This window comes from Schistocerca americana, chromosome 8 (assembly GCF_021461395.2).
Source record: "Schistocerca americana isolate TAMUIC-IGC-003095 chromosome 8, iqSchAmer2.1, whole genome shotgun sequence".
NCBI lineage: Eukaryota > Metazoa > Arthropoda > Insecta > Orthoptera > Acrididae > Schistocerca > Schistocerca americana.
This window is the reverse complement of record NC_060126.1, coordinates 406,687,066-406,709,634: the sequence shown is the minus strand read 5'-3', so window position 1 is coordinate 406,709,634 and position 22,569 is coordinate 406,687,066. Positions and strand designations below refer to the sequence as shown.

The window sequence follows — 22,569 nt, the reverse complement described above, 5'->3', positions numbered from 1 at the left end:
TCCTCTCGACGCAGCAGATGACCATGCGTCAGCCAAGAGTGACCAATGCGGAGCCTACAGAGAATCACAGAATCCCTGCGAGAGGTCCGCATGGAGGAACCCCACACGGTCGTGGCCTCCTTTACACGCCGCAGCTTGTTGGGTACAGACAGGGTGCGCCATTCGTCTGCCCACATCCCAAAGACCCGACGGCGTAACACCCCCCACACACACATGACCTACATATCGCAGCTTGGACCGGAATTCCAGTCTGAGCTGCCAGAGATGATAGCTATGTGTGTGTGTGTGTGTGTGTGTGTGTGTGTGTGTGTGAGATGTGCTTGCTAGTGAGAATGAACGTGTATGTGTGTTTCGTTTTCTGATGAAGGCTTGGGCCAAAAGCTAATGTATAAGCGTCTTTTCATTGTGTCTGTTTGCAACTTAATGTGTCATCTTTATGATGAGTACCAATCTATCTTTTCCTTATACTGCCCTGACCTGGAGCTTCCGGTATTAAGTGACCTGGAGATAACAGGGGTGTAAACAGCACACATTCATATGAGATTTATGGTGGTTTTGCAGTGTCTTAACTAACCCTGAGTTAACACAGCTGTCAGCTGTGTAAATACAGAACAGAGTGGATTTCTTTAGATGGAAAAAAAGTCTCATATCTATACTGTACTTGCTGTTGCAATTGGGAGACGGGGATATATAAATAATGGCCTGCACCTGAATAATAGGGGGAAGGTCAGATTAGTTGTAAGGGTAGCCAGAAGCACTCAATGCAAAAACCCTGTTATTACCTGAGTCAGAGGGACACATTTTTTTGGTTAGTGTTAGATTACAGAGAAACAGTCTTGAAATAAAATAGGTTACCAGGTATACATATTGATGTAAACATGAACTTGATGAAGCATACTACTGAGCTGCTCACTTTTGCTCTTCATATTGTTGTTGTTGTTGTGGTCTTCAGTCCTGAGACTGGTTTGATGCAGCTCTCAATGCTACTCTATCCTGTGCAAGCTTCTTCATCTCCCAGTACCTACTGCAACCTACATCCTTCTGAATCTGCTTAATGTATTCACCTCTTGGTCTCCCTTTACGATTTTTACCCTCCACACTGCCCTCCAATACTAAATTGGTGATCCCTGAAACCTCAGAACATGTGCTACCAACCGATCCCTTTTTCTCACGTTGTGCCACAAACTTCTCTTCTCCCCAATCCTATTCAATACTTCCTCATTAGTTATGTGATCTACCCATCTAATCTTCAGCATTCTTCTGTAGCACCACATTTCGAAAGCTTCTATTTTCTTCTTGTCCAAACTATTTATCGTCCATGTTTCACTTCCATACATGGCTACACTCCATACAAAAAATACTTTCAGAAATGACTTCCTGACACTTAAATCTATACTCGATGTTAACAAATTTCTCTTCTTCAGAAACGCTTTCCTTGCCATTGCCAGTCTACATTTTATATCCTCTCTACTTCGACAATCATCAGTTATTTTGCTCCCCAAATAGCAAAACTCCTTTACTACTTTAAGTGTCTCGTTTCCTAATCTAATTCCCTCAGCATCACCCGACTTAATTTGACTACATTCCATTATCCTAGTTTTGCTTTTGTTGATGTTCATCTTATACCTCCTTTCAAGACGCTATCCATTCCGTTCAACTGCTCTTCCAAGTCCTTTGCTGTGTCTGACGGAATTACAATGTCATCGACAAACCTCAAAGTTTTTATTTCTCCTCCATGGATTTTAATACCTACTCCAAATTTATCTTTTGTTTCCTTTACTGCTTGCTCAATATACAGATTGAATAACATCGGGGAGAGGCTACAACCCTGTCTTACTCCCTTCCCAACCACTGCTTCCCTTTCATGTCCCTCGACTCTTATAACTGCCATCTGGTTTCTGTACAAACTGTAAATAGCCTTTTGCTCCCTGTATTGCCTTTCCTTAATCTTTCTTCTAAGATAAGTCGTAAGGTCAGTATTGCCTCACATGTTCCAGTATTTCTACGGAATCCAAACTGATCTTCCTCGAGGTCGGCTTCTACTAGTTTTTCCATTCGTCTGTAAAGAATTCGTGTTAGTATTTTGCAGCTGTGGCTTATTAAACTGACTGTTCGGTAATTTTCACATCTGTCAACACCTGCTTTCTTTGGGATTGGAATTATTATATTCTTCTTTAAGTCTGAGGGTATTTCGCCTGTTTCATACATCTTGCTCACCAGATGGTAGAGTTTTGTCAGGACTGGCTCTCCCAAGGCCGTCAGTAGTTCCAATGGAATGTTCTCTACTCCGGGGGCCTTGTTTCGACTCACGTCTTTCAGTGCTCTGTCAAACTCTTCATGCAGTATCGTATCTCCCATTTCATCTTCATCTACATCGTCTTCCATTTCCATAATATTGTCCTCAAGTACATCGCCCTTGTATAGACCCTCTATATATTCATTCCACCTTCCTGCTTTCCCTTCTTTGCTTAGAACTGGGTTTCCATCTGAGCTCTTGATGTTCATACAAGTGGTTCTCTTATCTCCAAAGGTCTCTTTAATCTTCCTGTAGGCAGTATCTATCTTACCCCTAGTGAGATAAGCCTCTACATCCTTACATTAGTCCTCTAGCCATCCCTGCTTAGCCATTTTGCACTTCCTGTTGATCTCATTTTTGAGACGTTTGTATTCCTTTTTGCCTGCTTCATTTACTGCATTTTTATATTTTCTCCTTTCATAAATTAAATTCAACATTTCTTCTATTACCCAAGGATTTCTACTAGCCCTCGTCTTTTTACCTACTTGATCCTCTGCTGCCTTCACTACTTCATCCCTCAAAGCTACCCATTCTTCTTCTACTGTATTTCTTTCGCCCATTCCTGTCAATTGTTCCCTTATGCTCTTCCTGAAACTCTGAACAACCTCTGGTTCTTTCAGTTTATCCAGGTCCCATCTCCTTAAGTTCCCACCTTTTTGCAGTTTCTTCAGTTTTAATCTACAGGTCATAACCAATAGATTGTGGTCAGAGTCCACATCTGCCCCTGGAAATGTCTTACAATTTTAAACCTGGTTCCTAAATCTCTGTCTTACCACTATATAATCTATCTGATACCTTTTAGTATCTCCAGGATTCTTCCATGTATACAACCTACCTTCATGATTCTTAAACCTAGTGTTAGCTATGATCAAGTAATGCTCTGTGCAAAATTCTACCAGATGGCTTCCTCTTTCATTTCTCTCCCCCAATCCATATTCACCCACTAAGTTTCCTTCCCTCCCTTTTCCTACTCTCGAATTCCAGTCACCCATGACTATTAAATTTTTGTCACCCTTCACTATCTAAATAATTTCTTTTATCTCATCATACATTTCTTCAATTTCTTCGTCATCTGCAGAGCTAGTTGGCATATAAACTTGTACTACTGTAGTAGGTGTGGGCTTCGTATCTATCTTGGCCACAATAATGCGTTCACTATGCTGTTTGTAGTAGCTTACCCGCATTTCTATTTTCCTTTTCATTATTAAACCTACTCCTGCATTACCCCTATTTGATTTTGTGTTTATAGCCCTGTAGCCACCTGACCAGAAGTCTTGTTCCTCCTGCCACCGAACTTCACTAATTCCCACTATATCTAACTTTAACCTATCCATTTCCCTTTTTACATTTTCTAACCTACCTGCCTGATTAAGTGATCTGACACTCCACGCTCCGATCCGTAGAACGCCAGTTTTCTTTCTCCTGATAACGACATCCTCTTGAGTAGTCCCCGCCTGGAGATCCGAATGGGGGACTATTTTACCTCCGGAATATTTTACCCAAGAGGACGCCATCATCATTTAATCATACAGTAAAGCTGCATGCCCTCGGGAAAAATTACGGCCGTAGTTTCCCCTTGCTTTCAGCTGTTCGCAGTACCACCACAGCAAGGCCGTTTTGGTTATTGTTACAAGGCCAGATCAGTCAATCATCCAGACTGTTGCCCTTGCAACTACTGAAAAGGCTGCTGCCCCTCTTCAGGAACCACACGTTTGTCTGGCCTCTCAACAGATACCCCTCCGTTGTGGTTGCACCTACGGTACGGCTATCTGTATCGCTGAGGCATGCAAGCCTCCCCACCAATGGCAAGGTCCATGGTTCATGGGGGGAGGCTCTCCATATTACCGCTTGGAAAAGGAAAATTTTGCATAAATGATAATGCTGACTGAGTGGGTATGGCAGATCTTGCACCTGGGTCTTCCACAGGGATATGATTCCTGTGGCAAGCGGTTGGGACTGAGAGTGGTGTAGGGATGGACCAGGATGTTGTGGAAGATGGGTGGGCGAAAGAACAGCACTTTAGGAGGGGTGGGAAGGATCTTCGGGGCATGACGGTAGATAATCAAAGCCCCATCCATCAATCCAGTACTTCCTATTCCAGTTCTGTCACAGACTTATCCCGCCCCATCCGAGGCCAGGCCACCTGTGAAATTAACCATGTCATATACCAGCTCTGCTGGAATTCAACAGCTTTTTATCTCGGTATGAATATCAACTGGCTGTCCACCAGGATGAATGGGCACCGCCAAGCTGTGACCAAGAGTGAAGGGGACCACCCTGTGGCACAACATGCAGCTGAATGTTACATGCTTGATTTCAATGCCAGCTTCACAACGCAGGCCATCTGGACCCTCCCCTCCACTGCCATCTTTTCTGAATTGCACAGATGGAAGTTCTCCTTTCAATATATTATCGGCTTCTGAAATCATCCCAGCCTCAACCTATGATAACCTACTGTTCCCACATCCTCCACTCAACAGTTGCCACCCCCTCTGTTGTACACCTTTTCCCAATTCATGGGCCCACACCATCATTGTGCACTGCTCTCTATCAGTGAACCCACTGGTCTTTTCCTCCTTCTCTGCCCATCTTCTTTTCTCCCCCACCCCCCTCCCCTCTCCCAGAGCTTCCTAATACTGTGCTTTGTCCTCCCACAGTCTAGTCCCTGAATGCTCCATCAGATAGGGCTCTTTTCTCCCCTGTGACTGTGTGTGTTTCCTTTTCTGAAGAATGCTTTGCCCAAAAGCTAATTATTTAACAGTTTTTTCGTTCTGCCTGTCTGCTACTGTGTGTGTCACCTTTATGGTGAGTAGCAATCTAACCTTCTCACAATACTGCTGATTTTCCTACCTGGACTTCCCATGATCAATATGAAGTTGACAATTCTTTGATGCTAGGAGGTGTCCCAACATTAACCCTTTAACTGCTCTGGACGTGTTAACATGCGCACCTTTGTACCTGTCCTTATGTGCTCTGAACGTGTTTACGCACGCCACCAATCCTTCTACCTGGTACTCCGAACGTGTCTACAGGCAGACAGAATGGTAGAGCACTTGCCCTTGAAAGGGAAAGGTCCCGAGTTCGAGTCTCGGTCCGGCACACAGTTTTAATTTGCCAGGAAGTTTCATAACAGCGCACACTCCGCTGCAGAGTAAAAATCTCATTCTAAATTGTAAAAATAACTGGCAACAGTAAAACAACATCAAATGAATGTACTTCACGTTGGTATACTCTAGTGGTACTAGGACTAGGCAAGTGATCAGCTGGAGAGGCTGTATGTATTCTACTACACTACTTGTGGGTGTAACAGCGGTATATAATCACACTCAGTATCAGAATAGCGAGCAGAGAGGAAGCCACTGTGGGAACAGTTATGTCAAGTAAAATATTGTGCTTTGGACTCCTGTCATATACGGGTGGCAGCTCAATGATTTGTTTCTGTTCCTGTGCCATGAACTGGCCCAAGTATTTGGGTAATTTGATGTTGTTAGTATCCAGAAGAACTGATTCGATAGGATCTGCATTGAGAGAGAACTTAAATTTACACAATGAATAATAGGAATGGTTTGATAGTAGAAATCAAAGTTTCTTTCAACTGTGTAGAGAATTGAAATTCATGTCCCAGAATATAGCAATGGGATGCTTTGGATAGAAGTGCGTTAATTATCCGCTGAAACTCAGTATATATGTGGGAAGAAATTCTAACCGTAACACACAAGTGAAACTAGAATGGGGTACGAGACATTGGGGTACGAGACATTGTATAACCAGCTGGTTCTTATGTGGTAGACAAAATATGCATCAAGTCGATTATAAATTGGGAAAACATCAGTGTTTAGTTTCCGCTAATAATAGAGGAATTACACAAACAGGAGATAATGGTGTAGTTGAATCAGTACTTACTGGTAGTTCTGCAACTATGCAGCAGCCAAAGCTGGGTCCTTTGTTCACCAAGCTATGTACTTGCAAGTAATTTTCAGAGAACAAGGAAGATGTAAAACCTGCAGGAATGTGTAAAACCTATATCATTCCAATTCAAGCAATTCACAGGAGACAGATACCAGCAATGAGGAGAATAAGTTTGAAGTAATCTTGAGTCAAATTCACAGTAATGCAGTTATAATACAGTGGTATAAAACTAGAAGTGAGAGAATATATCATTTGAAGAGGGGGGCCATCGTTGTGTTGAGATATTCATACAGGTAGAAAGCAAGGATTTGGTAGGGATCAAAATTCAGCTGAGATTATGTTGTAGGGCAGACTGTATGGCCGACACTAATATTCCACTTGGGCATGAAAGGAGTTTATGCTGTAAAACACGGTTTGTAACACATGGGATATCATTAAAGTTGGTTTTGAATGGCATCCACATCGCGATTTAGTATGCTGCAAATGAATTCATAAAGAGGTAACAACTAGAGAGGGACCAGTCAAATTTGTTGTGTATGAGACAGTAAACTGTTTTCAACATGTTCCAAGGAGAAATGGAATCCACAAGAGAATCTTAATTGTGTCACTCATGTGTAGCTATAGAAGCTGAATTCCGTTGCCAATGGGTACTTGGAGATCATGTGTGGCACAGTGTTAAGCTGTGCTTATTCAATGGCAGCTGAATAGTAGTTGGTTCAGTCTTGCGGAGAATGTGATATTATTTCTGCCGAGACTTTCCAAACAATGTATGAGCATTTTCCATTACAGTGGCTTCTGACCTGCACTTTTGTAGCACATTTTCAGATTTAGTAAGCTCTGAACGTAACTTCGCCATCGCTGACAACGGTGAAGACTATGTAGTGACAGCTGTCTCAACAAAGTAAAATAATACTAAAGTGAGACAAAATCAGTCAGTAGTAGAGGTAGATAGTAAAATATGGAGGAATAAGTAAAAGAGCAAAATGAGACTTTTAGGGCATACAAGATAATTATGGGACAACAGGGAGAATGTAACACACAAATGTGAAAGTAGTGACACATTAGTAGCACACAGATCATACACAACTAAGTTACAACTGCAGAGAACTACATTAGAGCACACAGTGGTGCACAGAGGAGATAAGGCGTCAGTTGTGTGGCTGGCACTGTTAGAAGAAGACCAGTTATCCGTGATAAACAGGCTATTGCTCATAACAAGCAGCTCAGTGGGGAGAGATGTTCTGTCCACGCAGCAGTAATATCGAACTATCATGCTCAAAAACCTATGAGACACATGGGCAAATTTACAACAATGAAACATATTCAATACTAACAAAAATTACTTGTTAATTGGGGCCCAAATGAGGTGAAAACATACAACAGAATCAACAATATGGCTCAACAATATAGTGACAGAAAATACTGAGAGTGCCTCTTGCTAAGACTTACGATTTGTTCTTAATTCCTAGACTGTAAACTGTACAGAGGGGCAGAACATAAACTGCAGTAATAAGAACTCATTGGTTGTTGAGGAACAGTTTTACTGTGCACTGGCTTCTGTGCTGATTGGTTCTTTCTGAATTTTGCTGGATCCACTACAGAAGATAGTATATTGCTACCTTTATACTAGGGTAAGCAGTCAAAATAATCTACGATGTTGTGATCTGGTAACTGTAATTCGACACTTACAGATGACATGAAATGCAATGCCTAGAATGATCCGTCCCAGGTGCATGTAAATTTCTTAGTTGTCATGTTTCTTTCAGCTAAGGAGCTGTTGCAACCATGTCATGCCTGCACTGTTCTGGTGAATTCTCTTCAAAATAAACTTTAATATTTTAACAACATGTTTCACTTTGCTGAAATTTATTCTGAGTGGCAACTTCTCAGTCTCAAATGGGGAACATATTTTCGGCCACAAACAACTTCAAAAGGAGACAAACCTATTGTTTCATGTACCCTAGAATTGTATGACGAACTTGCATATGACAATATATGATCCCAGTCTGTATACAAACTGTTCATACAATACGACAACATATTGGCTATAGTTTTATGAATGCGTTCAACCCTAGGGTGAAATGGTATAGTTCTCGACTTATTTTGTCCCTTGGTCTATTATAATGGGCTGTTGATCCCTAACTGTATTACTAAATGAGTAACAAATACTTTTGTAACTGACTCAGAGGTCATATCTTCGAATGGTATCATAATATGATAGTGAGAGAAATGGTCTATGATAACAAAACATATCTGTTATTTTGAGCTGTTACACGGAATGGTCCCACGATACTGAATACTACAATTGCAAAAGGTCCTGTTCCTCAGGTAAAGTTCGAACAGGTATCTTTCGTCATCATCCATGCACTCTCTTAGCCCAAGGGAGACAATTTTCAATGTCATCTGCATCTTTCTCACTGTGGCCACCAATAAAAGTGTGCAACGTGCACTTGCACGGCACTTTTTCCATTATGACATGCCTTTATGTTATTGTTACAGTGCACCTGTGTATCCAGTCTCTAAGAAGAATTTTCTTATATAAAAGTCATCTCTTGTAATAAAATCTGGCAAGGCAGTCAATCTTACAATCAGCATCGGATTCTCTCGAGGCCATGGCTCACTCTTCTGTTCCAAGCCACCACACTAATAAACAGATGATGATTATTATTATTCATAACAAATAAATTAATTTACTGTTTTAATTATCTTCAAATCTAGTACTAACATGATATTCCAAGTGTTGCCAAATATTGTCTTTTAAGATCTTTGATGAGTTCCTTATATTTCATATGCTGACTGAGTCACACAATAAAGATGTTTGAAATTTTCACTAAATTTATTTATTTTTCTCAAAGTTTAGACATAACTCATTTACATGAAGTCATTTAACTAGTGTTTTGAGAAACACTATTTGGTCTTCTCCCTAAACTGCTGCTTGATTTAGTAACTGTACCCTGCAAAAAGCTTCACATTTGACGTATCGTTTAAAACTGCATGCTGCAGAGAAATGGTGACAGCCTCATTTTTTCACTGGAGTTCTTTTGTTACAGTACATATTTTCTGATTTAGTGTGTTGGCACATAACAGGCAATAAAGCAGACAACAGATGGAGTTGATGAAAACTAAGAAATCGGGTAATTAGTAATTGTGGACTGATACTGAAAAAATACAAATACATCAAATGAAAGAGTCACAAGCATTACCTGTTCACTGAAACAGCAAAATTAATTCCAGCAAGTCACAAATAATGTATCTATTTCCAAACAACTAATCTTCGAGAACAACATATCTTCACAAGAGATAAAATCACTGCACTCATTTAAATGACACAATGTGGCATAGCTGAAAACACAATTACAAAAGTAATGACTCTCGAATAAAAGTTTCTGCCTACGGAATAGATATAAACAAGAGACAAGGGAAAAACCACATGAGAGAAGATATGATAGGTACCTGAAATTACATGTCATAATGTAGTTACAGTAATTATCTTATTCAGGATTTCTAGATACCTTCTGGCGTATTTTCACTTTCATCATACTTCAGTTGCTGAATGCCTTCCAAAAGAGGTGACAAGGGCTGCCCTTCTTCTGGTGGTTTCGTCATGAAGAAAGGATGCTTCTCCATTTCCTATAAGAAGATTATTAATATTGGTTTACACAAGAAGTGCTAACTACTAGAATTCCAATAATATGATGAAATGTTACGCTACTGCTGAAGTGGATGCATAAATGAGTCTTTGTAGCAGGAAGTTATGTTTGTAAATTATAAAACAAAGTAAAATGGTTGTCCCTGTTAGCACACAGTTGTGTGGCTGATACAGACAACTGATTTTTTTTTTTTCACATCGTAAATCATGACCATCAAAATAAAATTTTCCTAATCAAAAAACAAGTTAGGGTGTGAAGTCTTAACAAAACATACCACTGTATGTCAAAATAAAGTTAGCTGGAATTCCAGGATTAAAATAAAGATGTGAAATATGCTCATGTGCTTAGCCTGGCAAATTCATAATTGAGAACACTGCAATTTATAATGATGTTTAAATTCTAGTACACAATTTCAGTATCCCCATATAGTTCTAGACCGATTCTGTAGATTATTTTATTCATTTTCACAAAACTGGAACTCCCACTTCAACATCACTGCCAACAATATCCTACACACTGATACAGAAGTTGTTGCCTTATCATGTAATATCACTATTTCAAGAATCATCCAGAAAGTGGCTCCCCTTACAAAAAAAAAAAAAAAAAAAAAAAAAAAAAAAAAAAAAAAAAAAAAAAAAAAAATAATAATAATAATAATAATAATAATAAAACTACCATCAATTACATGAAAATCTTTATTCAAATAAAATTATATGGTTCCGGAGACCTTTTCACGTCAAAAACATCGATGATGTACATATTCAGACTGAAGAGACAAATGAAAGTTTGTACCAAGGCTGGGATGCGAACCCAGGTCTCCTGCTCTGCTCCATAAGCAGATGCACTAACCAGTATGCCACCTTGACACGGTGGCTTTGCGCAACAGTACAGCCTACCCTAGCATGTCTCCCTCTGCAAACTAAATTCTCAGTCATGCCTCAGCCCACTTAGTACTCTCCTCCCCTAAACTCAAACAGCATTGCTGAATCTCTCCAACTGTACTGGAATATCATTTCATCATTGAACGAATGGGGGATTCTGCCTCAACCCCCGGCATAGGTGCTTTAATCAAATAGAACCTATTCATGTCTCAAACATCTCTGCAGACTGAAGCAAGAAATGAAGTTTAGGGAAGAAGTGGGCTGAGACATGAATGGGAATTTGGATTGAGGGACGCATGCTAACGTAGTCCGTGCAGCTGTGCAAAGCCACTGTGCCACGATGGTGTAGTGGTTAGCGCATCTGCCTAGTGAACAGGAGACCAGAGTTCGAATCTCAGCAATGGAAGAAAATTCCATTCATCTCTTCAGTCAACATATATACATCATAGATGTCTGAGACTTGAGAAGGTCTCTGGAGTCATACAGTTTCATTTGATTAAAGCACCTACACCAGGGTTTCATGTCGACGGGACATTAAACACTAACCACCACCACCAGGGTTTCAGGGAGGATTCCCCGTTTTGTTCAACTCTGAGGTGCTATTCCAGTACTCTTGGAGAACCTCTGCTATGCTGTTCGAGGTTGGGGGGGGGGGGGGGGGGAGAATACCAAGTGGTGGATTAAGGAGTACTAGGGTAGTGCATGCAATTGTGCAAAGCCACTGTGCCATGGTGGCATAGTGATTGGCGCATCTGCCTAGTGAGCAGGAGACCCTACTTTGAATCCTGCCCTTAGTACATATTCATTTGTCACTTCAATCTGCCTACATACATCAAAAACTTTACTGCCAACAGATAGAGAAATGTTTGGACTATTTTTGACATAATCACTATATGAACTGACACATCATCCTGGGATCAACTTTTGTTTTCACACCTCATAGAAATGTGCCGCCTGGAAATGAATCTGTGTGTGACAGTCTGTAACCTCGAAGTTACTTCACGTGCCAACGTCCACACTAACAAATAGAATTCATGTGAAACGTATTAAGCTGGCACCTAATCTTGAAAGATTTACTTATGCTCAATATGTAGGATTATTTAAATTTATATCTTCTAATTAACCTGCATGTGTCAAATAACTTACACCTTCATAAAACAGCTTAAACACTTCCCACCTTAACTTCCATGAGTCTGTATCCCCAATTCCATGATCAGACATTAATGAAGCCAGCAACAACTTCTAACTTGATACCACTATTGAATCCATATGCTCGCTACTTCCAGCATTCTCAGCACAACATGACAATCCCCCAGCCACCAAAAAGACACATAAAAATAACGAAAACTTGAGGATAATACTGACCAATTAGTACATGTTTTGTCAAAGAATACAAGGGTTAAAGACACCACACTCTTACCAGTTATTCTTAGTTGTCGTGAAAAATGATGACTGGAGGATAGGAATTTCTTGTGGTTCAAGAAAAGATGGAAATCCCTGGAAACACACCAGGACTGTATGGTGGATGATCAAATAGATGTCAGGCAAACTCTTTCAAAGCAGTCAATGTGCACCAAGCCATATATGGGCAAGCAGTGCCATGGATGAGCACAACACTTGCACTGAGCATTCCACGTCTCATTTTGAATAGCCCGGTTCAACCTACACAACTTTCCACAGTAATGATCAACTGGGCAGGAAGACAATAAGCAGACTGCTCTTCCTGTCCCAGAACAACACACGTCACTCTTCTCATCAACACAGGCTGTCTAAATTTCGTCTTGACCAGATATCCACTGTATCACCAATGTGTTACCACACATATACATTAATGTGGATTGTGGATTGTACATAATGTGGAATACATTGTTTGGAATGATGTCATATAAAACAGAATACTATATAAAATTCAAATTTTATGCTTAGGTTTAAGTATAACCACAACCTCGGAAATGAGGACATGTTGAAAATACCCCACAAAGTTGTTGAAACAATCATTATGCTATGATACAGATCAGTCCATTACCACCGTCAGCTTTCTTACAATCACATTCATTGGCTTCACCATCTCACACTCAAACTGCAACATTTGGACCTAAGCAATACATTGGGCTACACTACAGATCAGTCCATCACCTAAACTAGCTTCCTTACATTAACATTCAATAACTTTGTCACTCACAACCAAACTGTACACTTGTGTGCACACTTGTTGCTCTCATATGGTACCACTCCATGTCAATGCTACTCCATATTGATTCATTTTGTGTTCAGGTGCATCAGCAGCTGGAGACTGTGGTCATGTGTGTGGGAGTTGCATTTGCATGAGTGTGTGTGTGTGTGTGTGTGTGTTTGGCCGTGCGGTTAAAGGCGCTGCAGTCTGGAACCGCAAGACCGCTACGGTCGCAGGTTCGAATCCTGCCTCGGGCATGGATGTTTGTGATGTCCTTAGGTTAGTTAGGTTTAACTAGTTCTAAGTTCTAGGGGACTAATGACCTCAGCAGTTGAGTCCCATAGTGCTCAGAGCCATTTTGTGTGTGTGTTTTATTTTTTTATTTTTTAGCATAAGTTAGTTTAAGTAGTGTGTAACTCTAGGGACCAATGACCTCAGCAGTTTGGTCCCTTAGGAATTCACACACATTTGAACATTTTAAAAAAATATTAATCAGATGATTAGACAAGATGGTGGAACCAATGAGAGGATAGCATTCAAAGTCATCATGATGAAGAGTTTTTGAAATTATGTGACAGCATAGTGGAATATATTGTGTGGAATGATGTAATATAAAACAGAATATTGTATAAAATTTAAATTTTATGCTTAGGTTTAAGTATAACTACAACCTCGGAAATGAGGACATGTTGAAAATACCCCACAAAGTTGTTGAAACAATCATTATGCTATGATACAGATCAGTCCATTACCATAGTCAGCTAGTTCTTACACTCACATTCATTGGCTTCACCAACTCACAATCAGACTGCAACATTTGGACCTAAACTATACCTTGGGCTACACTACAGATCAGTCCATCATCTAAACTAGCTTTCTTAAATTAACATTCAATAACTTTGTCACTCACAACCAAACTTTAGACTTCAACTTAACCTAGATCTTGGGCAACACTACAAATCAGACCATTACCACAGCCAGTTTTCTTCCAGTCACATTCATTGACATCGTCAACTCACATCCAAACTATGACATTAGAATACGAAACACACCAAGAAATCCAGCCATATTCTGAAAAACATTCCATACAAGAAATACATATAAACCAATTACCAACTTTATAATGCATAACAGCCATATCAGTAAATGCCAGTTTTGTGTTACACTTGTGGACAAAAAAAGGTCATCAATTTGTAGGCCTATTTTCCACCGAAACAAGTAATTAGATTCAGCTTTCCTCATCAGCTACTCTATACAATTATCTGATAGGCTACAACCAAAGGAAATGAACTGCCACCAGGAGCACACAGCAGTTGAGGCACCAACATTGTTAAGTGCACTTTAACTGATAGTGTGCAATGATATTTGGAAAAAGTCACACACAATTATTAGCAACAGCACAGACAACAATTGTGTGGCATGGTTGTCTCATATAATCCCTATATTTCTTCCACAATACTTTTTAGTCTGTAGGATACCATATAAATGAGACACTGTGTTCATCACATTAGTGAAATGCTATGATATGAAAGCACAGGGTAATAGCGATGCATAGTTAAGCATCACAGTCTTTCCAAGAAGATGGAGACAACTGGCTTCACTGCCATGTGCCAAGACGGTGAATACAACTGGCTTCACTGCCATGTAAATATCTGCACTGATAACACAAAAGTAACTTTTTGATGATTTTTTTTAAATTAAAATAAGCTAAGTGGTTTTGTGCTCTGGATCTAGTCCATTCAGGTGCACAGATTGAATTACCTCAGCAAGAAATGGGTTTCATACATATGAACAAGAATTTAAGCATAAAGGTTGTATTTCACAATATAAGAATTTTAAAAATAATATTACAGTAGAGCAAAAGCAGGTTACTATGCTGTAACACCTGTTGCCAACAGCATCTACATAAGTAAACATCATTGGTGAAAAATCTCTTTCTTCGATTTGAACATGACTTGCCTTTAGCCCTACTTCTACAGTTCATGGAAAAATGCGATAGGTTTGTTTTGTTTAAAGCAATGGTTGAAACAGTAAAAATTTATTTTTAATAAAAGAATTGTGTATCATTCCACCAGAGTGACTGATATTCTTCAGAGAGCCAGTCATGACAAAACTATTTCCACCTGGTGTAAAAGATAAGCGAAATATACTCAGAATTCAAGAAGAATATTACCGAACTAACAGTTCACAGAAGAATGGAAAACTGGTGGGAGCCAACCTCAAGGAAGATCAATTTGGATTTAGGAGAAATGTAGGAACACACAAGGCAATATTGACCCTACGACTTATTTCTGAAGATAGGTTTTAAGAAAGGCAACCCTATGTTTATAGAAAGTTTTTGACAGTGTTGACAAGAATACCCCTTCTGAAATTTTGAAGGCATCAGGGCATGAAAGTAGTAATTCTGTCAGAGACAGCAAAGGACTCAGAAGAGCAATGAAATGGAATGGATAGTGTCCTGAAAGGATGATATAAGATGAACATTAACCAAAGCAAAGCAAGGGTAATGGAATGTAGTTGAATTAACTGACACGAAGCTGAGGGAATTAGATTAGGAAATGAGACACTGAAAGTAGGCCTAATAGTTCAGTTGTACTATTTGGACAGTAAGTTAAATTAACTGACTGCTGAAGTAGGGAGGATATAAAATGTAGACTAGCAATAGTGAGAAAAGCATTTCTGATGAAGAGATATATGTTAACAATGAAAATAAATCTTAGTGTAAGGAAATCTTTTCTGAAGGTATTTGCCAGGAATGTAACCTTGTATTGAAATGAAACATGGATAATAAACAGTTCAGACTAGAAGAGAACAAAAATGTGGTGCTAAACAAGAATCCCAAAAATTAGATGGGTAGATCATGCAACTAATGAGGAGGTATTCAACAGATTTGGGGAGAAAAGAAATCTGTGGCACAACTTGACTAACAGAAGGAATTGGTTGATAGGACATATTCTGAGACATCAAAGGATCGCCAATTTAGTGACTATATCAAACTAGTCTTCAGAATGATGATTGAAACAACATTTTAAAAAAGGTCTCTAACTAAATGGACATGTGTCTGTTTTCGAGTTCTGCAACATTTACTTTCAATTTTGTGATACCTGTGGTAAATAGAAAATACATGAATTCTGAAATTTCTGGCAACAATGACCACTGATACAATGCAAATATGTAATACAACTCCTTTATTATTGCTGCTGTTATGGCACCAGCTACTTTTCAGTTAACAACTGATATAACTTGACTCCTTCCCGAATCTGTCGATGACTAATACAAATTAAATATTTATTTGAGTGATCAAATGTCTGTGTTAGAAAACCAAAATTTCTTGCATAATTCAAAATGAAAATAACTAGGGACGAAAGCAACCTCATTCAAAATTACAGAAGTGACACACCTCAGGCCACCAAGGGCCACTGGTCTGGCATTTCATAAAGTTTTGGTCAGAAAAATTTTACAGCAACTTATGTAGACAGCATAGAGCTGCATAGCATGAAGGTACGAGTGCCATTCTGCAAAACCATACCACTACTCAGCTAAAAGAGATGACAAGGGTGTTAGGCTTCTGCCAGTCTCAAATAAGATACCTCTCAGAACCCAAATCAAGGTTACCTTTATCCCATCTGTAGGGGGGCCAAATATAGTCAATCATAATAGGGCAATTAAAATAAATAACTAAAAAAATCCTAGTACCAATCTCAGCAGACCAAATGACTAGTACCTATCAATAAAAATGAATGAATGTCCTAAACGGCTCATTTCATTTAAAATCACCCAAAATAAAGAAATCTCGTTGCCATCATGTCGCAGATATTTGTGAAAATTTGGTGTAAGAAAGTGCATAGACAGAAAGTGATAAAATAATTTTTTTCAGATTTTTTTTAGATCAAAATTGTAGTCAGGGGGCCATTTTGAAGTGTCTAGCATTTTGTCCATCTGGCGTCAGTACAAAAGGTAGATTGAAAGTTTTTAACTACTATAACTCTCTTGTTTATAAATCAATTTTATTCAATTTGGTGTCATTAGAAAGACAAAAGGACCATCTATATCACTAAACTATAAAAATGCCCCAACTGTACATATAAATATGTGGAAATCTGTATTTAAAGTCTCTCTCTCTCTCTCTCTCTCTCTTTTTGATCTTTTGGACTTAAAATGTGACTGTCCTATGGACGCTGTAAACTTGCTCTTGTTGTTAAACATTTAATAGTACCACCAACTCCATCACGTGCATTTTTGCCATGACTTGGAGCAAAAAAATTCCTTTTTGCAATTACTCCATGATCTTGCTTGAGATAGCACAAATTTAAAACGTTCATAAAGTTTTTATATTTTGCAGAACTGCCATCACTGAAGTACATAACATGCTGGATGTGTGGTAATTGTTCCAATACATAAGTGAGAGCAGTTTTCTGGAAAACATAGAATGTGATTGTATGACGCTACAGACAGTCACTTACACAACAAAATAACATTTACTTATTGCAATCATCTCTTTTAAAGTACACCACAAAAGGATGAAGGGTGACTTGAATGTTCTGCCAGTGAAATCCTTGTGCAGCATCCTGAAGCAAACAGGTATAGTTCTCTGCAAAATCCACTATGATGATACACATAGTATCAGGGAGGGTTTCTTTGCTCCATTTGAAGTTGTGACTGAGATGTTGGTACATAATGATGTTGTGTTAACTTTTGAAGTTTCTGCATGAGATACTCAACAAATTCATCAGTCGTCTCCATTAATGTCTCCAGTGTAGATCGATAAGTTTGCATCCATTGTTTGAATATAACATTTTCACAATCTTGTAAGGACTCCAGCCCCATTAAAAAATTGTGCAGTTCATATTCGTCAGGACATTGAGAACAGTGACGCAGCATGCACTCCTCGTTTTCCAGATTGCACACAAGTTTCTGTAGAACTTCAGTGTAAGGTTCTTTCACATGTGCAGCATGCATTAATAGCTTTACGTTTTGGTGATATGTGCATACAGATACGTTATGCATTCCACGACTGTTTACAGTAATGCATTCTTTTGGACTAAGTTCACAAAATTTAGTAAAACCAATTTTATCTTCAGGTTATTTTTCTCTGAAAGCTAAGTATACATCTTTCAGATTATGTAAAATTAGTCTTTTTGTCTTATGCACTCTTTTGCCATTTTCTGAAGGAGCAGACAGACAGTCTTTTTTATTAGCAGAAATGCAACTTATATCAACTTCACAGTAAAAATTCTGGACACGTTTTTACACATCCTTACCTATTCTGTTTCCCACTTTATAACTCCCTTTTAACAAAATACCATCTTCTTTCAGCAATACCCTCGATTTCTTTACCATGTATTGTGTTAAAAAACATTTGGAATTTTTTCTTTACTCCATGAAGCTGGTGCTAAGGTAAGTATTTGTAGTTTTTCTTTAACAGAACTTCTCGCTGAATTTCTTTTTACGTTTTTGCATTAAACTATTACAGTCTGTACATTCAGTACTGTCAGTTTCTTCAGATACATTTTTCACTGGAACATGTAGCGCTTCTGATGCTGTTTGCTGGAATTTTAAAGCTAAGCGACGAGACTTGAATCGAATGTATTCTGGATGCCTGTCTTGTGCTCTCTTGGTAACCTTAAATGGTGAAATTTCAAGTAATTCACAACTTTCATTAAGTTTTTGAAGAGCTTTAGATGGATCTTGTGTATATTCTTGATCTTCAACTTCACATTCATCCATCCCTGGAAAGTTATCCCCTACAGGAGATAAAATGTCCTTACTACATGTTATGCACAGCTTGATACCTGGGATAAGTCCACAGGTTTTATATTTCTTTTCCATGGTTAAAGAAATAGGTTTCAAAGATTTCTTACAAGGGAACCTCCCCATCGCACCCCCCTCAGATTTAGTTATAAGTTGGCACAGTGGATAAGCCTTGAAAAACTGAACACAGATCAATCGAGAAAACAGGAAGAAATTGTGTGGAAGTATGAAAAAAATAAGCAAAATATACAAACTGAGTAGTCTATGCATAAGATATGCAACATCAAAGGAAATATGAGCTCATGTGCGCCATAGTCCCGTGGTTAGCGTGAGCAGCTGCAGTACGAGAGGTCCGTGGTTCAAATCTTCCCTCGACTGAAAATTTTAATTTTTTATTTTCAGACAATTATTATCTGTCCATCCGATGTGATCACTTTTTTGGGAGTGATTATCACATCCACAAGAAAACCTAAATCGGGCAAGGTAGAAGAATCTTTTTACCCATTCGCCAAGTGTACAAGTTAGGCGGGTTGACAACATATGCTGTCACCAGTGTCGTATAGAATATAACAGACGTGTTTTCCTGTGGAGGAATCGGTTGACCTACGACCTTGCGATCAAACGTTTTCGGTTCCCATTCGATAGGCACGTCCTTTCGTCTACTAATCGCACGGTTTAGCGGTGCGGTCGCAAAACACAGACACTAAACTTATTACAGTGAACAGAGACGTCAATGAACGAACGGACAGATAATAATTGTCTGAAAATAAAAAATTAAACTTTTCTCTCAAGGGAAGACTTGAACCAAGGACCTTCCGTTCCGCAGCTGCTCACGCTAACCACGGGACCACGGCGCTCCTGAACACATACTATCCTTGACGTTGCTTATCTTGCACATGGACTACTCAGTTTGTATATTTTTTTTTGTTTTTTTTTTTTCATTCTTCCACACAACTTCTTCCTGTTTTCTCGATTGATCTGTGTTCAGTTTTTCAAGGCCTATCCACTGTGCCAACTTATAACTAAATCTGAGGGGGGTGCGATGGGCAGGTTCCCTTGTTAGCAGTCTTTTTACAATGCTTCTTAAAAAGGTCACAGCAAATTCTTTGTCTGTTTTCAAATGTTCCCAAATAGAGCCTTTTGTGAGAAAAACAAACACTCTCAATATTTCACAGGTGCTCCTTAGCTTCAATAATTCAATATCAGCTTGATCCAGGCTTGACATATCTATTAAATCAAGCTCTTCACTGCTACTACTTTTCTCCTAACACACAACTGATGACACAAAACCTAAAGAATATTTGTTTTACATTGTGGTTCATTTTCCATCAAGTGGTTCATGGTGTGGGTTCCTGTAGTCATGTCCTAGTTCATGAACCACGGGCAACGTATGAGTGGCCATGTAAGTGGTCCCGACAGTCGGGATACCAGTTACTTTGGAATAAGGCTGAGCATCTAGGACATATTCTGAGTTGTGGTCACCTTTGTGCTCATATGGCAAAGACTACCAAATCCACCAGTTAGTCCCTCAACCGTTAGGGGTACAACTCAATGGGACTCGGGGCAAGTAAGGCTAGCAACCTGCTTCCCCGGTACTTTAAATACGATGTTGGCAACAATCAGAGCAAAATGCCTCGGACCTTTGGAGGTGACGGAGTCCCACCTCTAACTGACAAACCAGGGACTCCTAAGATACGACTCGGCAAACAAATGGTAATGAGATGGGGAGCTATTAATATCAATGGGGGCTACTCTGGGAAGAAGGTAGAGCTGGCAGAGGCTGCAAGTAAGATGGGGCAGGATGTTTTAGCTGTTAGTGACATTCGGGTAAGGTGTGAGAAAGAAGAGGAAGTGGGAGAATACAAGGTCTACCTGTCAGGAGTCAAAGCAGGAATAGCACAATGGGGTGTTGGGCTTTACATCAGGAAAGAAATGGAACCCAGCGTAGTTGCAATAAGGTATGTAAACGAACGACTGATGTGGATAGATTTGACAGTGTCTAGCAAGAAAATTAGGGTTGTGTCAGTATATTCGCATTGTGAAGGGACAGATCAAGATAAGATGGATAGTTTTTATGATGCACTCAGTGATGTAGTTGTTAGAGTAAAGGACAAGGACAGTGTTCTGCTCATGGGTGATTTTAATGCCAGGACTGGAAATCGAACAGAAGGGTATGAAAAGGTTATGGGTAAATTTGGAGAGGATATGGAGGCCAACAGGAACGGGAAACAACTCTTGGATTTCTGTGCCAGTATGGGCTTAGTAATCACAAACTCCTTTTTTAAACATAAGAACATTCACCGGTATACTTGGGAAGGCAGGGGAACCAGATCTGTCATTGACTATATAATAACAGATCAGGAATTCAGGAAGGCTGTGAGGGACACACGTGTATTCAGGGGACTCTTTGATGACACTGATCATTATTTAATCTGCAGCGAAATTGGTATTGTGAGACCAAAAGTGCAGGAGGTCAGGTCCATATGTAGGAGGATAAGAGTGGAGAAACTTCAGGATAAGGAAATCAGGTACAAGTACATAACAATGATCTCAGGAAGGCACCAGTTAGTTGAATGTAGTCAATTACAGTCATTGGAAAAGGAATGGACAAGGTACAGGGACACAGTACTAGAAGTGGCTAAAGAATGTCTTGGAACAGTAGTGTGTAAAGGTAGGATGAAGCAAGCAGCTTGGTGGAACGACACAGTCAAGGCAGCCTGTAAAAGGAAAAAGAAGGCGTATCAAAAATGGCTACATACTAGAACTCAGGTAGACAGAGAAAGTTATGTTGAAGAAATAAACAAAGCCAAACAGATAATTGCAGCATCCAAGAAGAAATCTTGGGAAGACTTTGGAAACAGGTTGGAGACTTTGGGTCAAGCTGCTGGAAAACCATTCTGGAGTGTAATTAGCAGTCTTTGAAAGGGAGGTAAGAAGGAAATGACAAGTATTTTGGACAGGTCAGGGAAACTGCTTGTGAATCCTGTGGATTCCTTGGGCAGATGGAGGGAATATTTTGAAGAGTTGCTCAATGTAGGTGAAAATACGATCAGTAATGTTTCAGATTTCAATGTACAATGGGATAGGAATGAGGATGGAAATAGGATCACATTTGAGGAAGTGGTGAAAATGGTCAATAGATTGCTGTGCAATAAAGCAGCTGGGGTGGATGAAATTAAGTCGGAACTCATCAAATACAGTGGAATGTCAGGTCTTAAATGGCTATACAGGATAACTGAAATGGCCTGGGAGTCGGGACAGGTTCCATCAGACTGGACAAAAGCAGTAATCACACCAATCTTTAAACAAGGAAACAGAAAAGATTGTAACAACTACAGAGGTATCTCTTTAATCAGCGTTGTGGGTAAAATCTTCACAGGTATTGTTGAAAGGAAAGCGCGAGTATTAGTTGAGGACCAATTGGATGAAAATCAGTGTGGGTTTAGGCCTCTTAGAGGTTGTCAGGACCAGATCTTTAGCTTACGGCAAATAATGGAGAAGTGTTATGGATGGAACAGGGAATTGTATCTATGCTTTATAGATCTAGAAAAGGCATATGACCGGGTTCCTAGGAGGAAGTTATTGTCTGTTCTATGAGATTATGGAATAGGAGGCAAACTTTTGCAAGCAATTAAAGGTCTTTACATGGATAGTCAGGCAGCAGTTAGAGTTGACGGTAAATTGAGTTCATGGTTCAGAGTAGTTTCAGGGGTAAGACAAGGCTGCAACCTGTCTCCACTGTTGTTCATATTATATATGGATCATATGTTGAAAACAATAGACTGGCTGAGTGAGATTAAGATGTGTGAACACAAAATAAGCAGTCTTGCATATGCGGATGACTTAGTTGTGATGGCGGATTCGATTGAAAGTTTGCAAAGTAATATTTCAGAGCTAGATCAGAAATGT

At 39.4% G+C, this 22,569-nt stretch overlaps 1 protein-coding gene across 1 annotated transcript in view; it reads right to left on the bottom strand.

Annotated features, from left to right (window-relative positions):
* LOC124544853 (DNA polymerase interacting tetratricopeptide repeat-containing, protein of 47 kDa) overlaps positions 1–22,569 on the bottom strand; it is a 77,573-nt gene that overhangs the window by 52,792 nt on the left and 2,212 nt on the right. Inside the window, exon 2 of the mRNA XM_047123566.1 lies at positions 9,718–9,835. Coding sequence (XP_046979522.1) covers positions 9,718–9,835 — 118 coding nt within the window. The remainder of the gene's footprint in view (positions 1–9,717; positions 9,836–22,569) is intronic.